Source organism: Dermacentor albipictus, chromosome 2 (assembly GCF_038994185.2).
Source record: "Dermacentor albipictus isolate Rhodes 1998 colony chromosome 2, USDA_Dalb.pri_finalv2, whole genome shotgun sequence".
NCBI classification, from domain to species: Eukaryota; Metazoa; Arthropoda; class Arachnida; order Ixodida; family Ixodidae; genus Dermacentor; species Dermacentor albipictus.
Window position 1 is genome coordinate 93,555,406 of NC_091822.1, and position 12,417 is coordinate 93,567,822.

At 45.8% G+C, this 12,417-nt stretch overlaps 2 protein-coding genes across 3 annotated transcripts in view; one reads left to right on the forward strand and one right to left on the reverse strand.

The window, feature by feature from the left end:
* LOC135902704 (uncharacterized) overlaps positions 1-8,346 on the reverse strand; it is a 52,018-nt gene extending 43,672 nt beyond the window's left edge. Inside the window, exon 1 of one of the 2 annotated variants that reach the window (XM_065432929.1) lies at positions 8,194-8,346. Coding sequence is in view for 1 of the 2 variants with exons in the window: in XM_065432928.1 (XP_065289000.1) it covers positions 2,978-3,027 (50 nt within the window). In the remaining variant the exon portion in view is untranslated. Of the gene's footprint in view, positions 1-2,977; positions 3,083-8,193 lie in introns of those variants that run through there. The other variant, XM_065432928.1, reaches the window with a different exon arrangement.
* The window catches only part of LOC135902705 (uncharacterized), a 92,446-nt gene that overhangs the window by 1,066 nt on the left and 78,963 nt on the right, over positions 1-12,417 (forward strand). Inside the window, exons 2-3 of the mRNA XM_065432932.2 lie at positions 4,303-4,323; positions 8,574-8,781. Of these exons, the coding sequence (XP_065289004.1) occupies positions 8,719-8,781 (63 nt within the window). The 5' untranslated portion in view covers positions 4,303-4,323; positions 8,574-8,718. The remainder of the gene's footprint in view (positions 1-4,302; positions 4,324-8,573; positions 8,782-12,417) is intronic.

Below are 12,417 nucleotides of genomic sequence, written 5' to 3' on the forward strand. Positions count from 1 at the left end.
TGCTATCGCGTTCTATCTTAAAGATGAAGCTCAAGCGTCCGACAATATTTTTATTTCGACCGCAAATGACATCGTTCTGACTTATGCTGATGATCATTATTCATTAGACAGAGGTGTTTTCGATGCTGTATTGAACATGCCCATGCACTTCTGGATTTAGTTCAGTTCGCGGTTTCTTAATAAAAAATTGTTGTAAGTGTAGCATTACGTTTGTGTCCTCTCGAACTCCATCTTCTTGCGCTAGTGTTAAAAATGCTTTTCCATACCAACCAACTCGCACGTACTTGTCTTTCCCGAAAGCTTTCTATAGTTAAAGGCAGCGTGCTCACACTGTGTCAGCAACCTTACATACAACATGTACAGGTAATACAAATAGACAGCCTCAGATTCGTATCGTAATGCAGTTTTGTTAGTCTTCACGAGCAGAAGAAATGCCATGGGAATAACCTTAGCAAACCGGCAGTACTTGAAATTTCACGCAGAAACTCCTCTGGGTGTTGCCTAAGTATCCGTAAGCTTTTGCCCTTATCAACCCTTATTAACCTTATCGGACTACATCCGGCTCTTATCAACCCTTATCGGTTGTTATCAACTTTACCAGACTAGATCCAAGTCTTATAAACCTTATCGCAATTGATAATATTCTTATCAACACTTATCGGGTCTTTTTAGCGTTATTAAACATGATTGGACCCTTATCAGCTCTTATCATTCCAATCAACCTTAGAGAATTTCCTCTGACCCTTATGAACATTTTACAGCCCTTATCAATCTTAAAAGTATTACGCGGACCATTATAAGCCCTTTAGCTCTTTATAAGACCATTATAAGCTCTTTACTCCCTTATCTATCCGCGTCGATCCATTATAAACAAGGACGACACGCATATAGCCCCTCATCACTCCTTATCATCCTCATCAACACACCCAATGCTTATCTGTGAGTGTTGCGCGGCGTGAAGCACACGAGCCGTCAGGGAATGGTGGCATTTCTGCCGGTGCAGGAATGCCCCAACGGAAGGCGCATCCCGCGACCACCAAAACGCATCGGGGATGTCACGTGTTTGGCAGTATATTTTTGCAAAACCGGTATTTACCTTAGGTTTACCATGCTCCAAGTTGACTCCACATATCGTCCTAGAGATATGGCTTTTATTCGGCAAATCTTTCAGCAAGGCCTTCATAGAAACAGTTATTGAACATTTGTTTTCTAACACCTGTGGAGCACGTTCATAGGCTTCAGGTTTGTTTACTTTCTGCAAGCGGGGGTCTTTATCCCAGTTTTTAAAGCACTCAGTTTCTGAGTGTGGGATTGTAGGTTCAAAAACCGACCCCGCAAATGTTATTTCTTAGTAATTTATTTTGTTTTGTACATTAATTCTTTTTTAGCGACTCATCTTACGCGACAGACAGAAAAGCTGACGGGTTTTTTCGTTCGCTAGGCATAGGGAGGCTTACTCATTTAAACCAAATTGCATACAGTAAGCCAACCACCACTATACTTTCGTGTTTAGCTATCTCCTTCAGTCGCCAAGCAACAGCTCTTCATTTATTATTCGTGTCGGGCTTCTTTGTAGCAGCCATTTAATAGTTAAGCTTACCTGCTTAGAAAATAACAACCGCAAACCGTCGTAGAGTGCATTTCGTGGCGCGTATATATTTTTACCTATCAACGCTTAGAGCACACTGATATGCAGAAAACCATTCTATTACATGAAAAACTTCATGTGTTTAATTAAGATTCATTGAAAGTCAAAGTTTTCAACTTTAGTGTGGTTCCTCCCATGTATCATACCTCCTATACTAAACCAATTTTCTTGTCAGCTGAACCCGATCGACACACTTGTCTTTGCAACGCATCGCGTGATATAAAATTGCACTATTTATCTATCATAAACTGCGAACGCCTTACGGCAATGGTACAGCAAAAGTCCTCCCTATGTAACGCCGCGCATTTTTCAAATACTGTTGTCACAGATTACGCCACGCGGTACGCGATCACGCTGATGATTCCGTGAGACTTTTCGTACTGACGCCGCCAATTTTGTTCACGGCGCAATTCTGGATCACGGCGTTCCTCGTGACCTTATCACACCTGGCAGCAGCTGCTTTCGCTACAATTTTCAGCGCTCAGGGAGGCCCCCTTGCCCTGACTTTACCACCACGTATCGTCCCCAATCCAATACACTTAGAGAACTTCTGAACCGTACGCTTAAAGAAATTCTTTCCATATATTTGTGCAATGATGACGGGGATTTGGACACTGCAGTAACTTTTGTTATGTTTTCATGCAACTCTTCACGAGATGACAATGCCGGATAATCTGTTTTATATTTTGTTTCGACCGGCTTCTTTCCATCAGCACATTCGTTCCCTGAGATGTCACTTAAGTTGTCCGTACACCCCTAGTGTCCTTGACCGCACTAGTATGTATTTCCCAAACAACTGTCTGCGAACGTTTGCCCGTGCACCAGGTTGCTGAAGGCGCCAGTTACAAGCGTCGCCTCCATACGTGGTTGTGCGGTTCCTACGTGGATCTTTCGTTTTGCTCTGAACACCTTCTCGCCGTGCCGGACTGTCTGAGAAGCTCCTCTCAGGCTACCACGGCCCATACACGATCTTTAGCCAGATCAAGCACGCGACATCTGAGTGGCACACTCCGGCTCCCACGTCCTCATCTGCTGGGCCAGTGAAACTGAAATTGAAAGTTCAAGCTTCTCCTCATATTACTTCGCTCGGATGTTCGCCGTAGAACGCACCGGGATGGCGATTTTGCAGCCGGAGGTTGTGTGACGAATATTTTGTGTCCTGGCGGGGACGACGACAACGGTTCGGCTGCCGCCCTGTGCTCGTGCTGACCTTAGGCTTAGCTGCAGTGCTATCTCCTCGCAACAGTGCTTTGAATGGCACTTTTGAAATCACAATCTCCCCGTGAGAATATCAAACGGTGCGAAGATACAAGCTGATTTCTGACTTACGGCTTCATCGGGAGCGGAGCTCGAGTGCTGGGCACGTTGTACGCTTTCATGGCCTCGGTGCTTGGAGACAATACAGAGGAAGCCTTCGCTGAGGGGGTCAAAGATGATGACGATGATAGTTATGCTATAAGCATGAAGGGTACCTACATTGGCCATGGACAAAGAATCCGGTGGCTGTAGCGAACTCAGAGCCCTTTTCTTTATTATTGGTATCTGGGGCTCGGCTACAGAAATAAATAGGAGCTAGGAGAAAGTAAAAGTGGCTGCTATAGAACAGTGCGTAAGATCTGGTTTTCCTAATTCTTTTATACGCGGCTGCGATAAACAAATAAAAGATGAGGAAGAGTCAGGTAATTATGAAGAAAAAGCCTGCCAACCAACAACACAAAAACGTAGTTTTGTGTTGGGCACGATGTCCCACAAAACGCAGCAACAACACTCAATATTGGGTATCAGCCGTGTATTTACTGGATAGCAAATGCAACAAAGAGAGCCAGAAGAAGAAGAATTAGAACAAGCTTGTGAAGAACACGGTTCGGAGAAAGGAATAATAGCGCCAAACTCATCCAGGACATCATCATCATCATCATAATAGCAACCTGAAATGACTACTACCTCTGCGCATCAACTGATGTAAGATTAACTCTCTTGTTTCTATTTGTTATCTGTACGGTAAGTCGTTCCTTGTTTGCCCCGATTGCTTTCAACATACGATTTGATCCCGTATGCACAAGCCGCTCTGGGTGTCCGTCATCGATCGCTACTTAATGGCACAGATCATATTACGTGCAGATTAATAATTAGGCACGCTTCTTGTATTGGCGCTGTAGCAGTACAACAGAGAAAGCGAGAGATACGCGGAGTTCAACCCTGTTTACTTTCGTGCCTTTTGTTTGGACCTAATGGCCGCCACACCTGTGTAGTGTCTAGCTTAGAACCAGCTCCGAGTTGCCACAGACAGGTTGATTGGTCTCGATGGCTGCCTGCTAGTGCGAACACTTTTCTCTCGCGTATGCCGCCAATACGGTGTTCTAACCATATAACCGAGGGCGGGAATTCTCTGAACCACTAAGCATATCTGCAGAGGGTGTATGCGTAAACAAACACTCGACGGTCAACTAAACCACCGCTAAGTGATGAGTTATGAGTTGAAACCGCCACGCTTATACGTCCATGATGGTTACCATTCGGCATAAAAAGAACTAGTATTCAAGTTAAACCATGTGCTCGCTGTTTGTTTAACCCTGTCTGTGGGTAACATGAGTATTCGGCGCGAGTCACTGCGAATTGGTCACTTTTTGGCTGGGTTTCTTACTTTCTTTCAGGCGAAAATTTGTAAACATCGAGTAAGTTACTTTTATGTTTTTCTTAATACGCATCAGCATCACTAAAAATAAGCCCGAAATGCTTTACTTCGGCTTTAATATAAACAGTACAAGCCTTTTTTTGTGTGTGTCAGTGCCTATATCTTGATATTGCATGTGTGACGATTCCAAAAACAAAGCAAAAAAGATGTTGGATTGCACAAGATTTTAAATGAAAATCACTCTACCGAAAGCAACGACAAAATATTCGTTACTCTTCCATGCTTCCCGTGTCATTGAATTTACGTTCGTTATCTGAAGCCAAGCTTTTACTAAAGAAAGCTGCCGACTTTCTGGTGCTACTTACATTTCTCACCAGGTAATCAAACCTAAGGACACTAAAAGAAGAAGAAAAAACTCATTCAAGCACTTTTTTTTTACTTTTTTCCAGGATGATTTACTGTATACAATCATAGCAAGTTACTGAGTAATCAGTGAGAAGACGACATTTCAGCGCCAAATAGCTTAGAGATTGTGACACATCCATGCTGGAGAAGCTTTCTCTACGTACTCATAATTGCATATGTTGTCGTAACATTCCTTAGCCGATGCAAGTGACCGCATATCAATTCGGCATTCATTCTGTACAAATAACGGGTACGCGGCGAAATATAATTGGAACGCACTAGAATTTCATGACAAAGAAGTTTTAAAAAATTATGCAGAGCGCTAAATACAGAAAATCATGTGTTCAAAGACCAGTGACTGCATCTACGACAGAAACAATTTTCAGCAGCAGGACATATTAATTTCCGATAAAGGATAGTTACCGTGCGATATTTATTTCCAAAAAGCGATTTATCGTACAGCTCTGTCCAGAAGCCTTTTAAAGACAGGTCGCTTGGAGAAGTGCTGCCAAAATCAACACGTATTCACTACTTGCCGCACATCGAGCAGCCAGGATTTAAAGAATGTTAATATTTACCTGTAAATCTTACATTTCATTATCCGCCTTGTCGGCTGGGTACGTAGGGCATTCGGCTGTTACACAGGAGATCATTAGTTTGTTTCCCCACTGTACTGGTTGTATTCTAAGTGTGTAAAACTATCGTGCACCGACCTTTGGGCAGGTCCTGCTAAAATCTAAATTTCTTCCGAAGCCCTTGACTACAGTGTCTGTCATAGTGTCTATGGTGCTTTGAGTTAGTAAACGTGAGAAATAAATAACTGTTTAATTTTACCCTCAGCGATATAATGGCAGCCTCTTGACCACGCTGGCCACATTGACTGCCTCCACGCTTTATCAACTTCAGGATTCTAAAACGACATTTCGAGTTAGATTATGACAAAGATTGAGCGAAAGTGGTCTAAACACGTGAGTGTATCGATGCACATTAAGATTTTCTTTTTCGAAAGCACTTGGAAGCTGGTTAGCACAAGGGGACTTTTAAAGTTTGTACAAAAGAAGTTTAGTCTAACCGCATGGGGAAACTGAATGTTCAGTATCACACAATACAAGAGTTATCACCAATAGCGCAATATTCTAATATATAACTTCTCAAAGGTAGCCGAAAACATCTGCAACATTCTAGAAAAAGAAAGCCAGTAATGGTGTGTGTGTGTGTGTGTTTTTTAAGGAGTGCTTACGTGCTCGGCAGCAAATGTGGGAGAATGCGCATTGACAAGTGTTATACTTGCTTCACGCACCTTTTGAGGCAATGCGTGTCACACTGCTCAGTTAAAAAAGACGTCCGTAATTATGGCAACATAATGTTATTTTACCCGTTTATCGTTTATTTCTTTCACTGCGAAGGTTACCCAGATTGCATGAAAGAAGTCGTAAACACACAAGAACGTGCACGCTAAACATGATGAACGCACTAAAATGACAGGTAGACAAGAATACACCCATTAAGTAGCCCAACTGCGTAAAAGGTGCGTGATGAAACTCGCCGTTTGCACCTTCTGAAGGGAATCCTCAATTCGGTAGTTTTTCCTGTCAAGTCTGCCCGATAGATGTACGTGCGGAAGCCGTAGATTTCCCTGGGCAGTATTGGGAACCGCAAAGACACAAAGTCATAAAGATATACAGCCGAGATCGTCCACTCCGGTTTAGCTGTTACCATTGTGCGTCTCTGGTAGGCGGTACTAATTGATAAATTGCGTGCATTAGGCTCTTTGTTCGTCACGACTGTTCGGTTCATATAAATGCAGTAAACTTCGCAGAGCGACCACCACAAAATAAATTCGGAAATTAAGTGTGTACCTAAAGCTCTTCTATCCTCGCGCCACTAATTTGTGTGTACCTGGAGACCAAAATCGTGACAGAGCAAGTCGTAAGGAAGCGAAACTAAGTCGCTGGGTATTTCCTAGGTAAACTACGTATAGCCAAAGTTCCATGAAGTCCATGAAAGTGTGGGTAAGGCTCCCGAGTGTTGTAAGTCTATTTTAACTAAACAACAAAGAAGGAAACGAAAGTCGACGAAGAAATTCCTGCCACTGAACCCACATCTGCCGTATTACGTGCACAATCGGATGCAGTTTTTTCCTATACACTTTCATGACACTGTAGTTGCTACCACTATCAACGTAGCATATTCACATAGGGACAAAAAAATCAAAGGGGACTGAAATGTAGATAAAGCCCAATGCTAACTCACAGATAAGTTCATTCATTCTTCGCACACACACTTAAGTAGTTCTTACACCTTTTACGCGCAAGTAGTTAAACCCTTTTAGGCGCAAGCGTAACTGGTCAGCTAGGTAAATCGGCGCTATGAAGCCGTAAAAGAAGCGGAAGAAGGCTGCTGGAGGTGAAGAGAATCTTGCGCCGGGGTAAGTACGAAGTAGTGCGCCTAGCGCGACTCAAGGTAACGCCACCTACAGAAAAGTGTAGGCAACGTTAAGTGAAGGGGGGATGGAGAAACTAGGTGAAGCGTCGCGGAGAAGAAAGGTAGGCGCAGACGCGCTGGATTGACCTCTAGGTTGACTTCGCGCAGTCGGTAAGGGTTGTATGAGCGCTAAGTAGGCACCAGGTTGCGTTTTTAAAATTGCTGGCAGGCACAGCGGGGCGTGGCTCTTTTCACGGCACTCGACATTTCTGGGGGTCTCGTCGTCAAGTGGCCGACCGCCGAGATGGAAAAACGGAGCAGCAACCCAAGTGGCGGGACGCCGACCGCGAGTTGACTGACCCCGAAGCCGTCGCCAAGCGGCGGCTTCGGTTGAACAGGTCCGGCAGAAACCGCGGGCTTCGTGCGCCCAGGAGACTCCCGTGGAACGTGCTAGGCGGCTTGCGATAATGCGGGTGTACCAGGCAAGACTTCGCAGCTTAGAAACTCCTCAACAGCGTGAAGCCCGTTTGGAAGCCCAGCGCAGTGTCTTGCGCGAAGCCTGGATGCGCAACTACGAACAGAATGTATGGATTGCGATAGCAAATTAGTAGATAGCTATTCAAAGTAGGCACAGTAGCTTTATCGACCGTTTGAACTTCCAAATAGTCGCTTACTAACTAAATTAACAACTAGGGTTTCAGTGCGCACAGTAGCGCATGAACATATCACACTCGACGACCGCGGACACAAGCTGTCACAACGCTGCCGTAGGAAGCGCAGCAACAGCAGCGAGCGAAGTGACCTTCGTGCTGTTTATCGCTTCAACGCAAACTCATTGGCGAGGACCCAGTGTCCATGCAGCTATGAGCCGTCGGTGTCGTCGGCACACCTACACTCCGCAGAACGCTTTCAAGATAATGCGCGCGCGGCCACGAATGCGCGGTTTCTGGTGGAGTACAACGTCGCCCTATACCCCTGCCTCCTCTTCCCCCGGAACCACACACGCAAAGGAAAACCGCGCGATGCCTCCCTGATTTCCCTGTTTCCCGCACACGAGACTGAGCCCCGATCGTCGACTCACCGTTGCACGCTTTCACTCGCACATGCGGCACACGGGGCGCGGGGACGATGTCATCGCCCTTGGGACTTCACACGGAACATCGAGGCGACGACAACGGTAGAAATGCGCCGGGAGTGTCCATATAAATGCCCCCACACTTAGACAGGAATGACACCTATACGCTTGCGCGTAACGCGCATTCGCGTAGCGAAACGTCACTGCACTTTTTTTTCTCCTTGCTTTCCCATCTTTCTTGAATACTTAGCACTCTTTTTTATTCTGATTTCGCGTCGTGCTCATGCAATCAATGCACGCTAGGCACAGTGATACCGCTTCAGTGATACACTTTCGAAGTCTTAACATGCACGCGTCTCTTCTTTGGTTGCCCATATTGCGCACAGCACTACCGACGTCCCTGCAGTAGCTTCACCACCGCCACGGGAATCGCGGGAGCAGGAGCGCCAGGCGAGGCCCAGACAACGGGGCCAGTTGAGGCCTGAAAGCGGCATCCGTCAGGAAGGCTTCAACCCCTTTCAATGCCTCATTATGGGCTTCGTCTTAGGAGCGGTGGTCTGTGCCGTCCTCTACCTGGCCTTGACCACCAATATGGTAGGTCTGCACGCAGTGCTGCGATTTGTCTATTACTGAATTCACTTCAGTTTCGCGAGAACCGCATAAAACCTGCTGTGGTTTCTCAGTGGCTATGGTGTTAGGCTGCTGAGCAAGAGGTCGTGGGATCAAATCCCGGCCACGGCGGCCGCATTTAGATGGGGGCGAAATGCGAAAACACCCGTGTGCTTAGATTTAGGTGCACGTTAAAGAACCCCAGGTGGTCAAAATTTCCGTAGTTCACCACTACGGCGTTTCTAATAATCAGAAAGTAGTTTTGGCACGTGAAACCCCATAACTGTTTAGAACCGCATAAAGCAATGACACCGTGAAAGCCAGCCTGCGCTGTGTCGTTGTTTTGCAAGACTAACTTCGTGAAATTAGTAAATGTATGCTTAGTCGAAGGCGTGTGGTACAATCCCCTTTTAAAGGCAAAGCCTAATTAGTACTCAAAGCTACTTCAACGTGTCATGAGCTTCATAGGAAGAAGAATATTCGAAGTAGAGCCGAGGTTAAAACTGACCTTATTCGTAAAGTAGCAATTTCTTGTCTTCTGTAACCTGTGAGCGTGCTGCACATTGCTGTTCGCTTTTCTACCCTAACTATAGGTAATGTACGCCACGTATCCCGTTTTCAAATTCTCTAAGCCAAAAGCATGCCTGACGGCAAGTCTGTGCGTATGCATTATTGCTTACAGCGCACACGTCAAACACGCATGAAGAAAAACGACGTAACATGAGGGCTGACTCACGACTAAATGTTTATTGCTTGCAAACAGTCATATACCAGCCACATTTTCGTTGAAGAATATTTTTTTTTTTGGTAGAGCGGTACGCTCCTTTAGTTGCCAAAAGTCCATCGCAATCACCAACAGCCTCTTCAATCAAGCTCTGTGCCCGGAGCAGCCTTTGCTAACTCGTTTAACTTACATTTGAGGGCAATAAATGCGCGGGGCACTATCCGGCAGTCACGTGGTATTTTTTAACATTCCGCTCAAAGAAAAGCTGTAAAAAATAATAAACAGCAGAGTTATCTTAGCATCAACGAAATAATTTTATGTTTCTGAACAAGGGCTGCAGCTGTTGTATTGAAGATTTTTCGCTAGAATTACTATTTAAAATAATAATTAAGCAATTTTTGTGCATTACCCAAATTGGCGGATTGCAAAAAAATATCATTGCGTGCTCCAGATGGCTCCGAACTATACAGCGCCAATTCGACACGCAAAGCGCCTACGCTTGTTTTTTCAATACTTGGCTCAAGTTAGACGAAATACCCTCCATTTCTAACCGGAATAAAGGAAAATGTAGACAAGAAAAGCTGCACTTCCAACATTGTACTTGGTGCATGTTGTAAATAAACTTGAATTGACCTGACACTTTCGACCGAAAGGCAGATCATTGATTGCGATAGCAAATTAGCAGGCAGTCATGCAAAGTAAGGATAGCTTTATCGCCCATATAAACTTGGAAACATTCGCTTACTAACGGAATTAACAAGCATGGTATCAGCGCGCACATGCAAACATGAACACATCACACCCGATGGCTGCGGACAATTGCAGCGAACACGCTCTGGTGAGCAAACGCGGCAGCAGCACCGAGCGAAGTGACCTTCGTGCTGTCTATCGCTTCAACGCAAACAGCGGCCGAAACACAGCACGCACAAATGTATGAGCGGTCTGGAGATCGCTTACAACATGAGCGCGCTCAGTTGCTGGCGGAGCAGATGCATAAGCATATTGCAGAGGCCGGTCCCTCCTCGCTCCCGCACTGCCTCCTCACTTTCCTCACTTTCGCGTACCAGGTTGAGCCGCGATCGTCAGTTCCCCTTACACCCACTCGCGAAATACGCAGTTGTTGCCGGAGACCAATGCCACCCTCCGTCCCTGCCTTCCATCCCCCCAGCCTTTCGTGTGACAGTAGACAGCGCGTATGCGCAGCGCAGTAGACATTGCTTTCCTTCCTCATGCGCACCACAATGAGCTGTGATTGTCCGCTTCACTCGTACGCTTTCTCTCGCATATACAGTAAACGGCACGCAGTAACGGTGTTATCGCCCTAGGATTTATACGTCCCGACGACGACGATGGCAAAAATACACCTACAGGGCCCATATAACTGCTATCGCAATAAAAGGCTGGTTCCAAAACAGTGCCCCGGAGCAAACGCACAGCCTTCATCAAAGCGCGTTCAGTGTATGCGCCTTGCTAGCAAAAGATAACGTGCAGCTGGCGCGACGCTTGAAGAAGATCCCGCGCGTCGGTTGCACCACGGGTAAGACAGATCTGAAGTCCGTGCAGGCGTGGTCTCACGTGCAAAAGGTTAAGTTTCGGAGCCGTTGGCGTCGTCGCCAGGTTCCGTATATATTTAGGTATATGTATGGTTGAAAGGTGCACGTATATCAAATGTGTACAGTCAATGTATTCCACCGGTGCTAACATATGGGGCAGAAACTTGGAGGTTGACAAAGGAGCTCGAGAATAAGTTAAGGACCGCGCAAAGAGCGATGGAACGAAGAACGTTAGGCGTAACGTTAAGAGACAGGAAGAGAGCGGTGTGGATCAGATAGCAAAACGGGGATAGCCGATAGTCTATTTGGCATCAAAAGAAAAAACAGTGCATCTGGGCAGGCCATGTAATGCGTATAGGTTAGATAACGGGTGGTCCATTCGAGTAACAGAATGGGTGCCAAAAGAACGGAAGCAAAGTCGAGGACGGCAGAAAACTAGGTGAGATGATGATAAGAAATTCGCTGGTCCAAGTTGGAATCATCGGTTGGCACAGGACAGGGGTTTTTGAAGATTGCAGGGAGTGGTCGTCGTCGTTCAGCAGTTATAAAGTAGGCTGCTGCTGTTGTGGATGATGATGATGGTGATAATGATGTATGCCATGCCATCCTGATGACATGCGGTATGGGTGGATTCTCTTGCGTCTGTATCGCTGAAGATGCTCGTACCAGATCTTATATTATTGGCAAACTTATTCCTTTTAATTTCGAGATTGGCAGCCCACAAAGCCTTTCAATAAAACACCGACAGTGCATGCCTTTTATGTTAAATTTTGTCCGGCTTAAGTAATAGAAGTGCGCAACAAGGACAAAGCTCAGACTTGAAAATGATGTAAATATATTGGCGCAGCTGTGTGCTACCTTCTGGAGCGGCCCCGGAACTCTTAGAGGTTTGAAACATTCTCAATGCAGAAAAGTGACGGTGAAGTCTCCAAGAAAGACGCTGCCTTTGATTAAAAAAAAAACCATGAATGAAATTGTGGGATGACATGATCCAAACACAGCACCCATACCGTTCGTTTTTACTTAGCTTAACTTCAATTCTTACTGCCACTGCAGCTGCGAGTATAGCGCTTCATGCAATATTCCAAGCTGTTACTGCCGCAATTCATTGCTTCGCCTTTATGCAGAAACTGTGATATGTTTTATTGATGCAGAAAGCTCAACTGGGGGGCCCTTTGAGCGACAAAGCCGGCGTCTGTGACTTGTAAGAGAGAAGCGGCGCCTAATTTGCCATTGGCTGTGACGTCCCGCCACGAGCGCGCCTCTAGGGTGCAGAGCGGGTGAAATGGTACACCTGCTCTGCCGCTTGCACGCCAAGTGTGGCGTGAAGGGAGAGAGCATCAC